General features: G+C 40.0%; 1 protein-coding gene across 1 annotated transcript in view; it reads left to right on the plus strand.

Annotated features, from left to right (window-relative positions):
- The first annotated feature begins 6,550 nt into the window (after window positions 1-6,550).
- Window positions 6,551-18,482, plus strand: part of CDH17 (cadherin 17) — a 62,189-nt gene continuing 50,257 nt past the window's right edge. Inside the window, exons 1-2 of the mRNA XM_046642152.1 lie at window positions 6,551-6,962; window positions 13,672-13,742. Of these exons, the coding sequence (XP_046498108.1) occupies window positions 13,698-13,742 (45 nt within the window). The 5' untranslated portion in view covers window positions 6,551-6,962; window positions 13,672-13,697. The remainder of the gene's footprint in view (window positions 6,963-13,671; window positions 13,743-18,482) is intronic.

Genomic DNA, 18,482 nt, shown 5'->3' on the forward strand with positions numbered 1-18,482 from the left:
TAGGCAGGGGTATTAAGTGGATCAGTTGTGAGATTTCAGTTCCTGTGTTTTCTCATATAGCAACTGGAAAATTCCAGGCTTAAGATAACAGGAATTATCCAGAAATTCTCTTCTCCAGAAATTTCTGTCTTCCAGAAATTCTCCTGGGTTGTTACTGGGACTAGGCTTAATATTATCCTGAGTTGGAAGACCTAAGGGAGAAAAATTTGGCCTCTGTCTCGAGTTCCTAGGTTTAGTCACATAGAAAGAAAATAGTCTTCCCTTTGAGGCGGGCAGTGAGGTCAAAGGGTTCATCTAGTGTTGAACTGCCCGTGCTGAAGCACTCAGAGAGAGACTGAAGGGCCTTGTGCTCACATTGTCATTTTCTCCTTCCTTCTTTGCTCAGGGAAAAAATAATCTTTATGTACTTACTCACATTTTAAATGTAATATTCTTTTTCACATTTGAAATGAAATGTCCTTATTCACAATTTAAAAAGTAAAACGAAAGGGGAGATCAAATAGTAAGTAAAATAAGTAAAAAACAAAGATTTTAAGTGAAAATATAATTATTAAAAACTCCTGAAACATCTATGATAGAACACAAATGATCTATTCTGAAGTGATGGATTGAGGTAACTGAAAATGTTTAGCCTGTTTGTATATTCTTATCAGGGTAGGTTTGGTTACTGGGAATATTTTTTCTTTTTTGGTAACAGCTTTTCTTTTTTTGTGATAAAATTCACATACCATAAATTTCACCCATTTAAAATGAATTCAATAGTTTTTAGTATATTCACAGAGTTGTGCAATCATCACTGCAATCAACTTTAGAACATTTTCATTACCCCAAAAAGAAAACCCATATCCTTTAGCCATCATCCCCCAACCCCACTTGCTGACCTCAGGTAGCCATTATCTACTTTCTTTCTCTATGAATTTGCCTATTCTGGATATTTCATATGAATAGCATATAGTATTTGGCCTTTTGTGTCTGGTTTCTTTTACTTAGCATAATGTTTTGAATGTTCATCCATGTTGTAGCATATGTCAGTACTTCATTCCTTTTTATGGCTTAATAATATGCCATCATATGGATGCTATATTTTACCCATTCATCAGTTGATGGACATTTGGATTCTTTTCACTTTTTGGCTATTATGAATAATGCTGCCATAAACACTTATGTACAAGTTTTTTGTGTGGACATATGTTTTCATTTCTCTTGGATATATACTTAGGAGTGAAACTGCTGGGTCAGATGGTAACTCTATGTTAAGTTTTTAAGGAAACTTCCCGACTGTTTTCCAAAGTAGCTTCATCACTTTATGTTCCCTCTAGAAGTGTATGAGGATTCTGATTTCTCTACATTCTGTCCAATACTTGCTATACTCTGTCTTTTGAAATTATAGCTATTCTTTTTTTCTTTTTTTTAAGGAAGATTAGCCCTGAGCTAACTGCTGCCAATCCTCCTCTTTTTGCTGAGGAAGACTGGCCCTGAGTTAACGTCCGTGCCCATCTTCCTCTACTTTATACGTGGGACGCCTATCATAGCATGGTTTGCCAAGCGGTGCCATGTCCGCACCCGGGATCTGAACTGGTGAACCCCGGGCCACCAAAGTGGAACATGCGTGCTTAACTGCTGTGCCACTGGGCTGGCCCTAAATTATAGCTATTCTAATGGGTGTGAAGTAGTATCTTATTGTGGTTTTGTTTGCATTTTGCTATGCCTAATGATATTGAGTACCTTTTCATGTACTTCTTGGTTACTTATATGCCTTCTTTAAAAAAATACCTATTCAGATCCTTTTTCCATTTTTTATTGGATTTTTGTCTATTTATTATTGAATTGTAAGAGTTCTTTATATAGTCTAGATATAATTCTCTTCTCAGATATGTGATTTACTATATTTTCTTCCGTTATGTGGGTTGTCTTTTCACCTTCTTAATAGTGTTCTCTGAAGTCCAGAAGTTCTTAATTTTGTGTAAGTCCAATTTGTTTATTGTCTATTGTTGTTTGTACTTTTGATGTTGAATCTGAGAAACCGTTTCCAAATCCAAGGTCATGAAGATTTACTGTTTCTGAGTTTTTCAGGTTTAGCTCTTAAATTTAGGTCTTTGATCCATTTTAAGTTAATTTTTCTGAATGAGGTAGGAGTCCAACGTCATTCTTTTGCACGTGGGCATCCAGTTGTTTCATCACTATTTGTTGAAAAGACTATTTTTTTCCCCAGAAAATACTGCTTAAGGACAAAAATTTCAGAGGCAAACCTAAAGTTTTGGTGTCTAGTGACAGACCCACAAGCAGAGAAGGGAAACTGATGTTTATTGAGCCCCTGGTGTTCAAGTCATGGTTCTAGGCAAGATGGAAGAATCCCAGACATATGTATTGCTACTCTTCTCTCTGTTCCCATGACAGGAATATCTAATCAATCACAGCACACTTTCTGGCTAAGTTTTGATGACTGCTGGGGCTGACATGCAGGGGTGGTGATCCAGGAGGATCAATTTGGGAGGAATTAAAACAGTAAGGTTAATTGTAGATATATTGAGTTTGTTATGGGACACATAGCTGTGGCAATGGGTGGTTGGGGTAAAAGAGTGGAGCCCAAACCAAGGGAGAGACCTGGGCTGGAAAGAGAGAATTGAGACTTTGGCACGTAGATAGGAGCAGATCTGACTTCCTAGAGTGAGTGACAAGGCCAGAAAACCTAGAATTGACCCAAGGAGTCTGATGAGCCTACAAAAGGATCTGCAAAGGACTTCCTTGAGATGTAGAAGACAAACCAGGAGAGAGTATTGGTGAGGAAACCAAGGGTAAAGGGAGATTCAGCAAGAGCTATTGACAGTATCAAACGTTGTGAGAAGTCGGGTAAAGTGCAGACTGGAGAGTCTCTGATTATCACGAGGAAGTTGTCAGGCACCTTGGCAAATGCACCTTTAGTGGGATAGCGGAGGTGGAAGCTGGATGCAGTGGTCTGAGCAGTGAACTGGATGTGAGCAAAGACTCATCTTGGTGAAATCTGATAAGAGAGACAGAAATAGGTCTCAGAGAACCAACAAGTTTATTATAATTTCTTGGAATTTAAAGAAAATCTGAGGTCAAATAAAAAGTTCAATAGACTGTGAGAAAAATGTCTAAAGGAAGATGATCATGTTTGTGTCTGCCAGTTCCAGGCTACATGTACAACTGCATTGTTGCTGAGACATTCCTGAAGAAATGGGTTCCAAATAGTGTGGGGGAAAATTAATCTCAAGTAAAGGCCTTGCTAAAGAAGAGTTCCTGGCAGATAAAGCACAGAATCCCTAAGCTAGTGTTTCTCATAGAAGGGTCCATGTGATCACCTGGATCAGAAACACAGAGTACTTTAGAAATGTCGATCCCAGGGATTCATCCCAGATCTACTGAACCAGGATCTCATGGTGTAAGGCCCAGGTTTAACAAACTCTCCAGGTTTAGAAAGCTCTAGAGGGAATTTGTCCAATGTACGGCTGATGATGTAGATATTTACTAATCATTCTGTTCATAGTATTCTCCAGCAGTTTCATGAAACAGGTAACAAGAACCAGATTAAGGACCTTGCCTACTGTGCAGTTGCCTGGAGCAACTTGTATAGATGGAGTTAAAATATTTCTGGAAGAAACAACTGCAAACTGGGTCTACTTCTGTCAAAATAGATAGTAAGAAAAAACCCCCCACCTTTATTAGCCTCAAACTGTCTTTTTTGAATAGTTTTAGGAAGAGCACAAGGTGGCTGGCAGCTAAGATTTTGCAACAGTATTATATATGGTTCAGTCTTTCTTATTGGAACGAGTGATTAATTTTGTTCTAAGTCTTAAATTATTTATTGATTCCTTAAAGTGTTCTGGTTTGGAAAATTGCCCCCCAAAAACCCAAAACAACAAAAAAACCGAAACTCAAATAAATCCAGAGACAAATAAAAGAGCTCCATAAAAGTGGAAGGTGTTCTGCTTAGACTTATCAGAAAATGAACACTGTCCTGGCAGTGAAAAAAATTAGGGAAAGTTCTGCTTCAGCCTAAAACATTCATTAGTAGAAAATTAGTTTCACCTCATTCCACTAAATACATGCGCAACAAAAGATGTAAAATATCGGTTTGAGAGGGTGCAAAAATCATTCAGTTGTCTGGGCTCCCATCAGTCCTGATTGAGTCTGCATGTGATCCTGACTAACGGAATTATTGAATTTACTAACTGCAAAGAGCTCTGTTCTAAAAGTATTTACTAAGTGCCAATGGAAGATGACATTTCTGCCATCATTAAGTTAACGAGTGCAAGACAGATATTAAAATAAGTAATTCAAAAATATTATTATAAACTTCTGTTAGGTGAGGCTTGTGTGTTGATAGATTCATGATAAAATGTCCTCAAAATACATGATATGTAACAAAGTGCATATTAAAATGCAGGTGCAAAAGCTTAGCATTCATAGACTTTATTTACTTTGAATTTTAAAGAATAAAAATATTAGAAATGGAACATATTTTGAATTTTAAGAATAATTCTAAATTTTCATAAAGTTTTTGCATGGGAGGCTATCCAAACTTTATTCCTTGCTAACTAGCATTGTCCATAAATTAAACAATACATATATATTTTCTAGGGCTAATGTAGGAGGAATGGTTAAAACATTATTATGGAAAAAAGCACCAAAATGTGTTTAACACTGTGGAGCTGCTAGTCAGAAGTATTTGCCCAAATCCTTTCAATTGTTCACTTGTTTCCATCATGTAAATCATTTATATCTCCTTTGCTCTGATAAAGGGAATCAGTAATCTTTATCAATGAAATTTTCCTTATTATTCCTATTATTACTGAGTCAGTATTAAACTATTGAACTACCAGTCTTATTTTTGCATGAAAATTGACTCTTAAAATGCAGTGGTGTTCACTCTGAAACACAGGGCAGAACATACATGCTCTCAGTCTTTGGATTTAAATCTGGAGGAATGTACAAATGATGAAATAGCTCTCAGAGCCATGGTAACTTGTTATTCTGCAGACCACAGGAAACGCCTTTATAATTCAGAGATGCAATCACCTGTTGATTTCTCTGATGGGTGGTTTTGGCCTTTTTAGGGCTGAATTAATCTCATTCTCTGACTCGAAAGCTAGAGGCTAGAAGTAGCGTAAAATGTACAGGGAAGCCCAATTTAGGTACTTGGCCATCTCCCATTAGGAATGGGCTTATATAGACGGACTTCTTCCTATGGACTTTTTGTTATTCACATGGAGCTGAAAGGAAAATAATCCAGCAGATTCTGTAGTTATGATGAATAAGCTGGACTTTGAATGAGACAACCAGGGTTGGAGTCCTGATTCTGTAATTACAGGCTATGTGACTCAGGCAAGAGGTAAACCTCTCTGTGCCTCCATTTTCTGTCTATAAGATGGAATCTACTTCATAAATATGTTGTAAAGCTTAAAGGAGAAGACATATTTTTTAACTGGCACATCCAATATGCCAAGAACATAGTTATATAATATTACTGAAAAATAATATTGACTAAAAGTGATATATGTAAATACTTCCTTTTAAAAAATATTTCTAGATTTAAAAGCACTTTTTACCTACATTATTAAAAAGTTCCCAGTGAAGAAGTAAACTTCTTTCAGAGGAATGCTGTGAGATGTTTGTCATTGAGTCCCGGAAGTGAAACACACAAGCAGAAGCTATTTGATTTTGTAGAACAAGATCGTTTTATTCAGCTAATGGGCGGGCAGAGGTGTTAAGAATTTGAGAATTGCTTAGCCTTACTGATTTCTTTTCCCTAAACATAGTTATGTTGGCTGTGAGACAAAGGAACAAGACCTTTCCTGGACCTGCTGGTCCAACGAGTATGCTAAGAACTGGCATGCGACTAGACGGTTTCACTTTCAGGGCCTCCAAGATAAATGAGGCTTACAGCAATCATGAAATCTTCTCAAGGGATCTGGGAAGGAGGAAGCCCATCTAGACAGTAGGCTGTGTTCTTCTGTTTTGACCGTGCTAGATGCACACCTAAAGACGAATGGAAAACACGACACAGCTCAGGGGAAGCACAGAAAGGAATGTCAGGAGGTCAGCAGAAACAGGGTAAAGTGTGACATATTTGACACAAAAATGACACTGATTCTCATTTTCAGGGTGGGTTCCCAGAGTGACTGAGGTGTGGGAATCAGGAATCAGTTGCCAACAGGTCTTGACTTAAGAAATCTGGGTCTATTGGCTTTTATTGTTTAATTGGAAATCTCATTTTGACTGGAAAAGATAACTTAAGTAAATCCAAAAAGGACTTGGCTTGTGTTTGGGGGGAAGCTATTTACTGCTGGTTGTTTCGTGTAGACTTGGAAGAGAACGTTGAATTTCAGGAGCAGGCGCAGCCAGATTGTATCTCTGGTGGCACCTTCTGAGTCATTTCCTGTCTCTTGTGGCTGGTTATCGATGAACTGTGTCATTGCTCAAACCTGGTGACTGTGTTCTGTCTTTTGTGTTAGACATGAAATTTACACAAATATTCGTTAGTCGAGTCTTCTGTACAGATGCTACGCTAAGTGTTGGGGGTATAGAATATGGATGAAACTGCCTTTGATGTCAGGGAGCTCACACTCCAGAGATAGTTGAATACATGGAAAGTTTTTTCTCTTTGGCTTCTCTTTGTTTTCTAATTTACTTATCTGCATTCAAAAATTCAGAAACCTGTTTTGAGATGTATTAGATGTGAATCAACTTCTTTTGGTACAAACCCATTTCTTTCCTGGAGTGAATACAATAATACCTTTTATGACATCTGATGGTTCCTGAAAATCAATAAAACCAGTCAATGGTTAACGTTTGACTGAAGGTGAAGGGAGAGGCTGGGGAAGCAGAGCAGTGCAGAGGGAGTGTCCTCCTGGGAGACGCTCAAGTCTCAGAACGAGTCTCAACAGCTGGATGGAAGAAAATAACTTTTGACAACCGTTTTGTTATTTACTTACGAAAAGGTAAGGGTTGATATGTCTTAAATATGTCGATAATGTTTTTCTTCAAGACTGATGAAATAGGTGATGGAGGGGGGTACCTGAGAGGTTGTTGGACAAATTTATTCCCTGAGGGCTGCTCTGCAGCATTGCTGGGAAGGGAAGTTTATTCCTGGTGTGAAAAGTTTGGCTTACAGTGCATAATTTCTTAAGCGATTTCCTTTCATCAGTCTATCTTTTCTAAATTCATTTGATGAAGTGGCTTCAGTTGAATCAAGCTTGTTAGTGGAATTAAGGAAAGATTGAGTTTTCGGATGTTTAAATGAGTATTACACATATTCTTTGTGATTAAAATATAAAAGTGCCTAGCCTTAAGATGCTCTGGAGCTCTCGTATTTTAGAAATTGGGATTAGAATCTCATTCTCACAACATGTCCTCTCTCAGATGTGGTCTTCAAAACTGAGCATTCTATCTACTTCTCAGAGAACAAGATTCAAGTTAGGATTCTTAAGACTGTCTGGGACACAGCAAGGGAGAGGAAATGCATGGGAGAAAAGAAGCCCTTTCTTAAAAGTACTAGAATAAGAATTGAAAACAGAGAGACAGATTTGCCTTCATAATTGGGAAAGCAAAGCCTGATGTGCATGTTGGTCAGCTCCTGGTGCTTCTTTCAAATGGATGGACCCTCTGCTAATGAGTAATTATTTTGACGTGTCAAGTCATGAATAGCTTACTGGTGTCTTCAAAGATCCAGTGCCTGCTTCTGTCTTGGTTATTCCTTTATTATGCATGACTTTCTGGGGAGGGATGTCCTCTGTGATGGGGCATGCCAAGCAGGAGATTGGAAGGGCAGCGCATTCTCTGGTATTTTCTTGTCTTTATTTTCTTCAAAATATAGATAGCAAATAAGGAATTGTTCGAAAGAAAAAGAAAGCACATGCTTAGATGACAAGGAAAATGGACGACATTCAGCTCTCAGGAGGAAACGAAATGAATCTTTTACTGAGTGTACTGAGTGTGGATTTATTGTGGATTACAGGGTATATAGTTTATGAGTCTTCAGGGTTGGGCAGATTGGTTAGGCCAGTTTCATCATTTACCAGCCAGCGGGCACTGAGCAGATTGCTTAAGTTCCTCAAACCTTAATTTTCTCATCTATAAAATGAAAATACTTGCCTAACCGAGTAGTTGTGAGTAAATTAGATAAGTATGTAAGGAACTCGGTATATTGCTTGGCACATGGTAGACGTTCAATGAACAGTTAGCTCTCCTTTCCATGAGAAATTTCAAGGAGATGACTCAGGTCAAACTGAGGAGTTGCCATTTCACTCTCCAGGAAAAAAACCCAGTAATGCTGCAATGATTACATCTTCCATTGTGCAAGAAAGCAATAAATTCTATGCTAAGAAATGTGGTCCGACAAAGAAAAAGCATGATAAAATAATTGAGTTTTGCTTTTTTTTATGAGGCATTTAAAAGCCCCTCTGATGTTTCAAACATAAGCCTTACAGTGAGGTGTGGGGGTGGCATTCTTTGAAACTTGCTAACATGTCCCCTGGGAAAAGCCATTTTGTTCAAGGTGAAGGTTGCATTTCCAGTACCTCCTCCCTTCATTTACAAAAGGCAAAATGTATCCTGGCAGCAACTCAGCTTCCTGTTTGATTGTCAAAGGAACTCTCTGGAAAGGAGAGTGTGCCCCTACTTTTCTACCATGTCAAGAGAGGTGACTCTGAGAAGGAAAGCTGAGCATTGCTTTTTCCCCAAAGGCCCACAAATAAGTGCCTTAATGGGTGTTAGTTCACATGAGTAGAAACATGTAGATTTATTCATTGGCATAAAATTCTATTAATTCAGAAGTCCATGGTGCCAAATTTACCATGGAGCTAGTTGTTCGGTGGCCTACTCATCGATTAAACAAGGAAAGAGGTACCTAAGTTTGTTAGGGGAATATCTATCTACCTACCTATTTGTTACTTGTGAAGACAAACAGGAATGTTTACTTAGGTACAAGAAATATTAACCTAATAAAAGCAGGTATTAACCCTGTGGTTGAGATATTAATTACGCTAAAGTTGACTTTTCACTTAAGCATATGTAACAGACCAACCTATCCTTGGTTATTGTGTATGTGGCACAAACAAAATCTAATTTCTCTTAAAATATTTTGTAAGACTGACATGTTGAATTCTCTCATCTATAATATACTGGATCAGTAATTTCTTACCATATTTTAACTATTTTAAAACATTAGGACTTGCATTCATTAGAGACAAAGAGAAATCAAAATTGTAGATTTATGCTTTTAAAGAATGTTTAAACTAAAGTCGAACCCTTCCTCACGTGGAGGGTTCTGTGCTCGGTCTCTGGGGTCAGATCCACACCCCTTCCTCAGCCTCTCTGAGCTTAGCTTCCTGCCTTGTAGAATAACGACAGGACCCATCTTATAGGACTGTTGTGATATTTAAATGAAAGAAGTTGACCAAAGTGCTTAACTTAGTAAATGCTCACAAAATGCTAGCTCTTTGTATTTTTTCAAGTTTCAATTATAAAACACTAGCTCTCAAGTGAGATTTCATAGTGGTATGTTACCCTTTACTAAGCTAGAATTAAATTCACTTTCCTTTACTCTCTTGCCCATCCCAGTTGTCAGTTATGATTTAATTACAGAAATAAAAAAATTAACCTGCTATACTTGAGCATGACGGCACATGTTTGTCATTAGAATCCTTGCCTCAGTGTCTCCTTGTAAATGAACTAGTATTAGTGAAAGTGTTTTTGTTTGTTTATTTGTTTTTAAATCTCAGTGTTTAAATCCTATGGAATGGGATCTAATTTAGACTTACCTCATACTGAATTTCTAAGAGCAGAATGAGTGGTTTTCTTATCTTGACAAAATGCTCAGCAAAATGCTTGACAAAATGTACACTTTATAATACACAAGGAAATGTTGTATAATACACGAAGAAACATTTTGTCAAAAATAATTAAGCCAGCTTTTATGAGAAATAGTGATTCCTATTCTCTGTAGGCCAAGGAAGACCTTTGTGATGCTCTGCTAGCTATGGAGGAAAGAAAGTCCTGCCTCTGCCTCCCTCCTAGGTTTCTGAGGTGTAAATCTGCACACCTCAGGGAATTCAACCCTGACATCCTCACTGCCAACCTGCCTAAGACATCAGGGGAGCACCAGGGTGGAATAGCTGTCTGTTCCCGTGTGGCACCTCCCTTCCCTTTGCCCTGGGCTAGACAACCCTTCCTTTCAGGGCTGGGGCATCCTGTGGGGCTTGGAGGAGAGGGCTCCTCACCCCAGCCACCCCTCCCTGCTCACTATGGGGGAGTGCCAGGTGGAAAGAAAGCTGGCCAGGAAAAAGCATGAGCACGCTTCTCAAAATATGCCTCAGAAGTCATTAGTCTTTCCTTTAATAAGAATAATTATGGGACTAATTTGTATTTGAATCAGTCAGATAAATTTAAAACACTTTAAGTCCTCTAGGGGAACCATCTATCCTCCCATGAGCCCATTTGCCTGACCATGAATCTATTGCTAATGTAAGTAATCACTCCCAATTTTGCATACGTGTAAATCCAGATTTTCGTATATTGAAAGATTGGCATATCTATATTGCAAGGTTTAGTGAGAGAAAAATCTATATGTATATATGTGTGTGATGGGGCATCCATCCTTTCTCTTCTTCCTTCCTTCCTTTCTCCTAATCAGTCTGAAGTACAAGGCAGCGGCCCTGATTTTTTGTCTGCCTGTTTATTTCTAGCTTACTAATGGCCACTTTAATTGGGTCCCTACTTCGTCAAGAGTGCAATTGGTCAGATACTCCTGTGATTTTTCTAAACCTTAAGTGATGTAATTGGTGACAGAGATTCCTAAGTGGGACCAAAAAGATGGGCATGATTGATCTGAACATTACTTGATGAACAATGGTGTGAGTGAGCTTTCAATCTGATCTTTATTCATATCTGGCCTTGCTTTAAAATTTCTGCTGCTCTTAGCAATATGCAATGCAGAGATGAAATAAATGGCACAGAATATTTGGCACTGTTTGGTCCTAGTGGTGTTATGAATTCCAATCACAACCTTTCCTGCCCACATCGCCTATGATGTTTGAAAACAAATTTTGTAGTCCTCTCCTTCTGCACCTTCTTTGTTCTTTGGAAATGTATGGTTCAACCCTAGAACAGGGTGAATTATTTTAATTCAAAGCACTTCATGCTTTTCTTTTTACACGAAAAGGATGAGAGGTGATTGACTGTATTTAAGGTTTGCCTGCCGTTAGCTTTTTGTAAGGGGAAATCAATGCTTCTGTATTGAGTTACTTGCAGGTTTTAGGACCTAGGACCTAGAAATTCCCTGACTTTACTCAATAAACGCAGAAGCAACAGGAGTCTAAAAATGCCTCTTGGAGGCATTGGAGCCCAGCAGGAGAATCAATGAAGCTGTGAGTGGACCCCCTGGGATGCCGTGGGCACTGCATGTATAATACCTTAATAAAATCCTGTCTGAGGCCACCTCTACCCTGAACTGGCAGTGCCCTTCTCAGTCAAAACCAGAGTTCCTGGGTGTGTTAGAATGCTGGAGCTGCCATAACGGAGTAGCACAGATGGGTGGCTTCAACAATAGAAATGTAGCATCTCACAGTTTTGGAGGCTGGAAGTCCAAAATCAAGGTGTCACAGGGGTGACTCCTGAGGCCAATAAGAATCTGTTTCAGGACTCTCCCCTCGGCTTGTAGGTGGCTGTCTTCCCCCTCTGTTTCTTCACGTAGTCTTCCCTCTATACGTGTCTCTCTGCCCAAATTTCCCCTTTTTATGAGGATACCAGTCATATTGGATAAGGACCCACCCTAATGACCTCATTTTAACTTCATTACCTCTGTAAAGACCCTCTCTCCATATAGAATCACATTCTGAGGTACTGGGGAGTTGGGATTCCAACAGATGAATTTTTGGTGGGAAACTATAATCAATCCATAGCACTTGGCTGGATTAAAAAATAGGAGACTGCTGAGGGCAAGGTGAGAGGGGAAATGAAAAGGAGACGCAGTACAACACATTAGTATATGTGTGATAGTATATGTGTGAAAGTATATGTATCAAAGGGGGGGGTCATGTCAGTATCTGAAGAGGAAGAGCAGCCATGGAGTGAAAAAAAACAACTTTTTTTAATTTTTGGAAAGATATAATGGGTGAAGTGATACTAGATGTTATTATGAGGACATGTGAGCTTTCAGAAGGAGAATAATATATGAATAAGAGTGTAGATGTGGAATTAGCCAGGCAGTATGATCTTGGGCAAAACTCTTGAATTCTTTGACTCTCACCTTTTGATTTTTGATCTTTAAGAGGTAATTTTAATAGTCCCTACTTGATAGGGTTCTTATGAGAAAGCAAGAAGATAATTCATACAGAAGTCTTAGCATGTGTGTGGCAAATTCTTCTCGTAAGTGTTAGCTCCCTTTGTGTTTTCCTGGCTGGACACAGCTGCAGGACACAGAGGGAATTCAGTGTTTTGTGGGCTGTGATGAATTAAATGAAGGCATCGGCCCTAAGCAGTAAGGCCAGCAGCCTTGAATCCATATTTGTAAGTGGTCCATGGTTAAAGCAAGCGGCAGTGGTTTTTCAAAACTCCTTTATTCCCCCCCCCCCCCAAAACCTTTGACCTGTGTTGCTAAGGATATGCTTGGCCTCTCAGATAGTGGCCATAGAAACTGTCTGAATTTAGTCTTTGTACCTGAGGGAAATCCTGACAATTAGCAGAATTTCCATGCAGATTGTTGGATCAAATATTTTAGGTAGTTCAGATAAAATGTCACTCAATTATCTAGAAATCTACTCCAATCCTTTTCCAAGTAGTATTTGTGAGGAAATCTGTCAAGTGTGTATGGCTTGGTGGTTTTAGGCAATTTTAGTTGTGCACTATGTTTTCCCTCCAGCAATATCATGATCCAGGATGTGATATTCACTAGTGGAATTGTGTTCATGCAAAGAGGAAACGTAGGCAAGACTTGTTCGTGAGACTAAAGACCTCCTCTGGCGTAATCCTAGCATTGGTGTAGTTTGCCTTGAATCTGCGTCTCAGGGGAAAAGTTTAATTTCTGTGAAACGTGAAGCCACAAGGAAGAAAGGGAAAATAATATTGAAGAGAAGAGAATAAGGGCAGAGTTTGGATTCTCATTTGGTTGCTTTTGGAGTAACAAAAAGTACATTTTTTCCTTAGGTATATTGCATGGTTAACAGCTATGTTTAAAGACCAAAGAAATGGCTGGCAAGGTCTTTGAATGAAGGATTGTGAACATTGTTGGGTTCTTTCTGCTTAAGGAATCTCATATACTCACAGCTTTGAATTAGAACCACAAAAATTTTCGTGTCTAGTTATCCTGGCATTTGCCAAAACATATCTTCCCCAACCATATAATGAGTGAAAATTATACTTATTGCCTATCATTTAAGACCCTTAAATGAAGAAGATTATAATACAGTGAAGCAGTTAAAGAAATGGAGTTACCATGAGCTTGTTTCAGGATGTTGACTTGTGTGTTGCTATGGATGAGGTGTCATGAAGCTTCTGGAAACTGGGCTGTTGCATAGGGAGGAGAGGCTGGCCTTTAGGGATCCCTTTCTACTAGTTTTATAACTGGATATCATCCACTGATCCTTCCTAGTTGGAAAGATATGATTTTAGCAGACTGGTAACTAACCACTTTTATCTCTGGTTTATTCACAGGAGTTTGAATAAAGAAAACCACAATCATGCAAGCCCAGCTGCACTGCTTCTATCTCCTCACACTTTATTTGGTAAGAGAAGAGGATGTTCTTTATTTATTTACTAGAATATTTTTTGCCATCCTTCTACCCCATACAAGGGAAACAATGGTTAGCATCACTTGAAAAAAAAAGGTCTATCAAACTAAATCATTGTATATAAAGGACATGTAGTTTGCCCAGATGTGATATTTTTGATGAAATGGCGACAAGTCATATGTCTTTCCTTTAACCAGGGAGGTACTTTCTCCCCAGTTTTTAAAAGCCAGTACTGCTTAATGGACAAGGTTTAAAATAAATCTGTCTACTCAGGTTTAGACCTTCATGTGTAGTTCAGGGAATCCGGAAAGAAAAGTATACTGATACGTGTATTAGTCTACGTCCCTTAATCTTGACACTTTTTTTTTCTTACTTTAACCATGAAAAATTACCACTGAAACATTATGAAAAGCATTTTCTCTATTTTCAAAACTGCTTTGCTCTGTACTTTTCTCCCCATATATGGTTTGGAATTTTCTGGTCAAATTTGTCTTTAGCTGTTTTTTGAGCTAACCCTATCAACTGACAGGCTTCTAGAGGTTGGAGCTGGATGGAACCTGGAGACCCCAGCTCTTGACCTACGGTAGACAGTGGATTGCCATCTTCTTTTTACTTACGAGGCTCATAAAGGTCATGCACTTGTCAAACAACTTGTTGTATCTGAAGCATTTGCTTTCTCCTTAAAAGGAAGCTACTAGATCCTCACACTTCAAATTGCGGTTCATTTCTTCTGGAACCCAAAAATAACACATGGAATTTCAAGTTCCAGAGAGCCCCCTAGAGCCCACACAGTTCAAAATATTTACAGAGTGAAATAGATCTAAACTCCTAAATCTACCAGAACCTTCCTCCTGGGGGGAAAAGCTTCAGTTCAAACTTTATGAGCAATGTGCATCCTCACAGACCAGAGGCTCAAAAGTTGTCAGTAGGACTGACTAAGGACTGGGTCAAACATCCCCGCCTGACTCCTCTCCTCTTCCTACTCTCTCATATGTCCTTTGCTGCCTATGTTACCATAGGGTGGTGGTGAAGTCAGACCTAGTCAAACTTGGCACTGCCACTTACCAATGATAGAAACTTGAGTGAGTTACTTAAGCTCTGAACCTCAGTTTTCTGCCTTGTGAAATGGGTCTAATAAGAGTACTTGCCTTATGGGATGTTGTGGCAATTAAATGAGATAAGGCATTTATAAGCCCTTGGATCAGCAACTGGCACAATCTAAGCTCTTGGTAAATACTGGCTGTTATTATTACTACAGCAATTTAAATATTCAGTGTCTACACTCATATGGACTCTGACCTCCATGGGGAAGACTGTGTTTTAGTCCTCTTTGTGGCCTCAGCACATAGCACAGTGCCAGGAGCAGGATAGAAATTAAGTACACAATTATGGAATTATATTGGGAACCAGCAATGAGATCTAAGAGAGAGAAGATTCTATCATGATAATTTGATATTATTGGGCCCATGTGCTTCTTGTCTGAGAAGGGGACATGCAGTTTTCTTCCTAGATAAAAGGTGAAAACAAGTTTTTCTTCTCTCTACTCTCATACCACTGGGATTTCTACATAGAGCAAGAAATCCTGCCTAAACCACTCCAGGCAGCAAGAGCCTGGCCCAGGAGACAGCCACATGCGCAGCTGTCTGTGGATGAAGGAGGGTTGCTGTCTGTGCGGTGGGATTTCAGGGGCATTGGGATGGAGCTACTTCTCTCTCCTGCCTTCAGCCACCCCTACTCCCAAACTTTCTCCTATGAAGACTAGAAATTTAGTTGGAGCTTCTTTCCCTCAGCATAAGACTATTCAACAGAGGTAACAATTTAAAATGATTGCCAGTCGTTTATTCCATAGTGCAAGTCACTTTCTTATTCTTTTCCAAGTGCTGGTTTTCATAAAGGGGTTAGAAACACTGCATGAGTGTATTGCAAGGGCACTTAAAAGAGAGCAAGTAAGCGATCCAGGGTTTGGGAAAGAGTGCTGAATAGAGAGGCAGGGAAATCAAGAAGTCACCTATTTTAGAGTTTTGCCTGGGACTATGCTTCTTCCAGAAGGAAGAAGAGTTGGGCACAAATACAATATAATCAATGCAGAGAACTCTCGCTGGAAAGTACAATGAGGACAGCTACTAGGCAGGTGAGTCTGGCAATTGCATGTGTCTTTTGCTGGCCTGGAAGGCAGTGTAGCAGCATGGTTCCGAGTTGGGGCTTGGTGGTCCAACAGCTCCATCTGTGTCTCTGCTTTGAGATTCTCTGGAGATACTTTCCTGATATTGTTGAGGATCAGAAGTAGTGATGTGTGTGGAGGGTCTAATTCCATAGCTGCCACACAGGAAACACTCAACAATGTCACTTCCATTCTCTTCCTGTCCTTTTATCTCTTGTGCAAGGTGGTGGGTGTTATTCCCTTCAACTCCTGCATAAACCCCCTTGTCCTTTCACGAGTTTCTACCACACCATTCTTTCCAGTTCTGGCAGTCTGGCTTGATGACTCATAGTGTGCACATGCATTTTGAAATCTTTATAGCCCAGACAGTCATGTTAATGGGCAGGGAGAGAGATTTATTGTTCTGATATAAGAACCCAACTTTGAACCTTGTAACTGGGACATATCCTCCTTTCCTGATAAGTGAGCCAGCTTGTCTATGTAGGAAAAATGCAGCCTTGTTTGTGACGTTTGCCTGACTAATGTAGTTTTCTCTGGATGCCATCACTGGTGTGATCAACTGAAAGACATCATTGCTGATGTGAGCAGTAAGTTGACCAAGGCAGCTTGCTGTTAATTAGTAGCCTCACAGAAAGCATGGCCCTTGTCTTGTACTAAGCATGGTGGTACCTGGACCTCTGCATCCCGTTCTTGTGCCCCATCTTCTAGAGGAGCTAACGGAGCTTCAGGAGATGTAGAAAAGGAGTAGAAAGGAGGAAGAGCCCCAGTAGAAGATAAACCTTGAAAGGAATTGTTGAGCTAGAAGTCTATAAAAAATTATTGTCAGTTAAGAATTCTTTTAGCTATAAGCAACAGGAAATTCAACTTTGGAGTGTCTCCAGTAAATAGGTGTTTGTTTTCCTCAGGTAAAAATAAGCTCGAAGTGAGCAGTGCAGGGCAGGGTTAGCAGTTCCATGATGTTATCAGAGACTTGGACTTCTTTCTCTTTGCTCCACCATTATTTAATTTGGTTTGTCCTCTCATGGTTTCATAGCGGCTGGCACAGGTACAGCCACAGGTCCGTTGTCTGAGCAAGAACAACAGGGAAGGGGGAAGGGCAATGCCAGCCACATCTGTCCTTTTTCATCAGGAAAACAAACGCTTCCCCAGAACCACCCCTAGCAGACTTCAACTTTTGTTTCATGAACCAGAGCTGGGTCACCTGGCCACCTTCCTAGCTGCAAGGGAATCTGGGAAAGAGACCATTTGGCTTTCCAAGGGAGAGAGGTCAGCAGTGGCTGGGAGCAGCTAATCCAAGGGCCTACCACAACTCTGAGGGAGAGGAAACCAAATTCCAAAGCCCACCGTGTTCTTGTTTTTTTTTGCCGGACAACTTGCATCAACTTAAGAATCAATGAACCAAGGTATATAGTGTAAGACCTTTTTTCCTGTCAGTTTCATCCTAATTGTTTTTGGGTTATTCCCAGCATTTCCACACCAACGGTGCACTTGTTCTCCATAAAGAAGTGGAAAACAAATTCTCTTCCCCCCAGTTCTTACTTTTTTGGTATTACCTGTTCAGCTCCAAAAATCATTAACTTTCCATGGCATACTTCTGATTTAACCTATCCCACTCCTGATTTCCACCACAAGGAGGAGACCTGAAGAACTACTCAGGAAGGAGGGGAGACCAGCATCTTGTAGGCGTGCTAAATCCCTTGTTCCGGGGGGCACCCCTCCGTGGGTGGGTTTACGGCTGGCTGGCCCTTCCTGCATGCCACCCGCAGCACTCTGCCTTGTGTTTCCCTTCAAAGGTGCACTGGTGGTGGGAGACGAAGGCATGGCAGGGGCTGCTGCTGAATGCTCCCTGTCCTCCTGTGTTGGAATGATGGGAGTCTTGCGTTCCTGCGCCTCCCAGACACTGCCTGCTTTCCTGCCACGTTGCCTCAGCTGCTTTTGCTCCCTCTGGTGGGCGTAGTGCTGAAAGGGCTGGTTCCACAGTCACAGGTTTGAATCCTGCTTCCTGCCACTACCTGGGCAAATTACTGAAACTCTTTGCGTCTCAGTCCTATCACCTGTAAAATGGAGCTAACAATGATAATTTACTCCCATAGGGTTGTTGTCAGCATTAACTGTGCTTAGGACAGAGCTCAGCACATACTCGTTTAGCAAGTGCAAGCTCTTCTTACTGTCCCAGTCGCCACTTGCTGCTATTCCAGCCTGGATTTGGGCGTCCACAGAGGCTGCTTGCCTGTCAAGTTCAGGGTCTTTGGATTTTAGAAACATTGCCTGAAGTAGACATTTTGTGCTTTTATATTTTTCTAAATGAGTATAGATTGCTAATCAAATGTTAAAATATTAAGCTTTTCTTAAAGTTGTAGTTCAGATTAAAATTTGACTAAAATTTACCAGGTAACTATGTATCAAGCAAGCATTGTACTAAACATATCTACATATTTTTTTCCCTTTATAAATTCAATTGTCCTTGAGGTGACTGTGAATTCTGGAGTGCTAGGAATCTGCTGTGAATTTCCTTACAAAGTAATGGGGGGGAGGGAGGTGTTTAAGAAGCTGGTGTGAAGCCATGTAGAGTT

The sequence above is a fragment of the Equus quagga genome, chromosome 16 (assembly GCF_021613505.1).
Source record: "Equus quagga isolate Etosha38 chromosome 16, UCLA_HA_Equagga_1.0, whole genome shotgun sequence".
NCBI classification, from domain to species: Eukaryota; Metazoa; Chordata; class Mammalia; order Perissodactyla; family Equidae; genus Equus; species Equus quagga.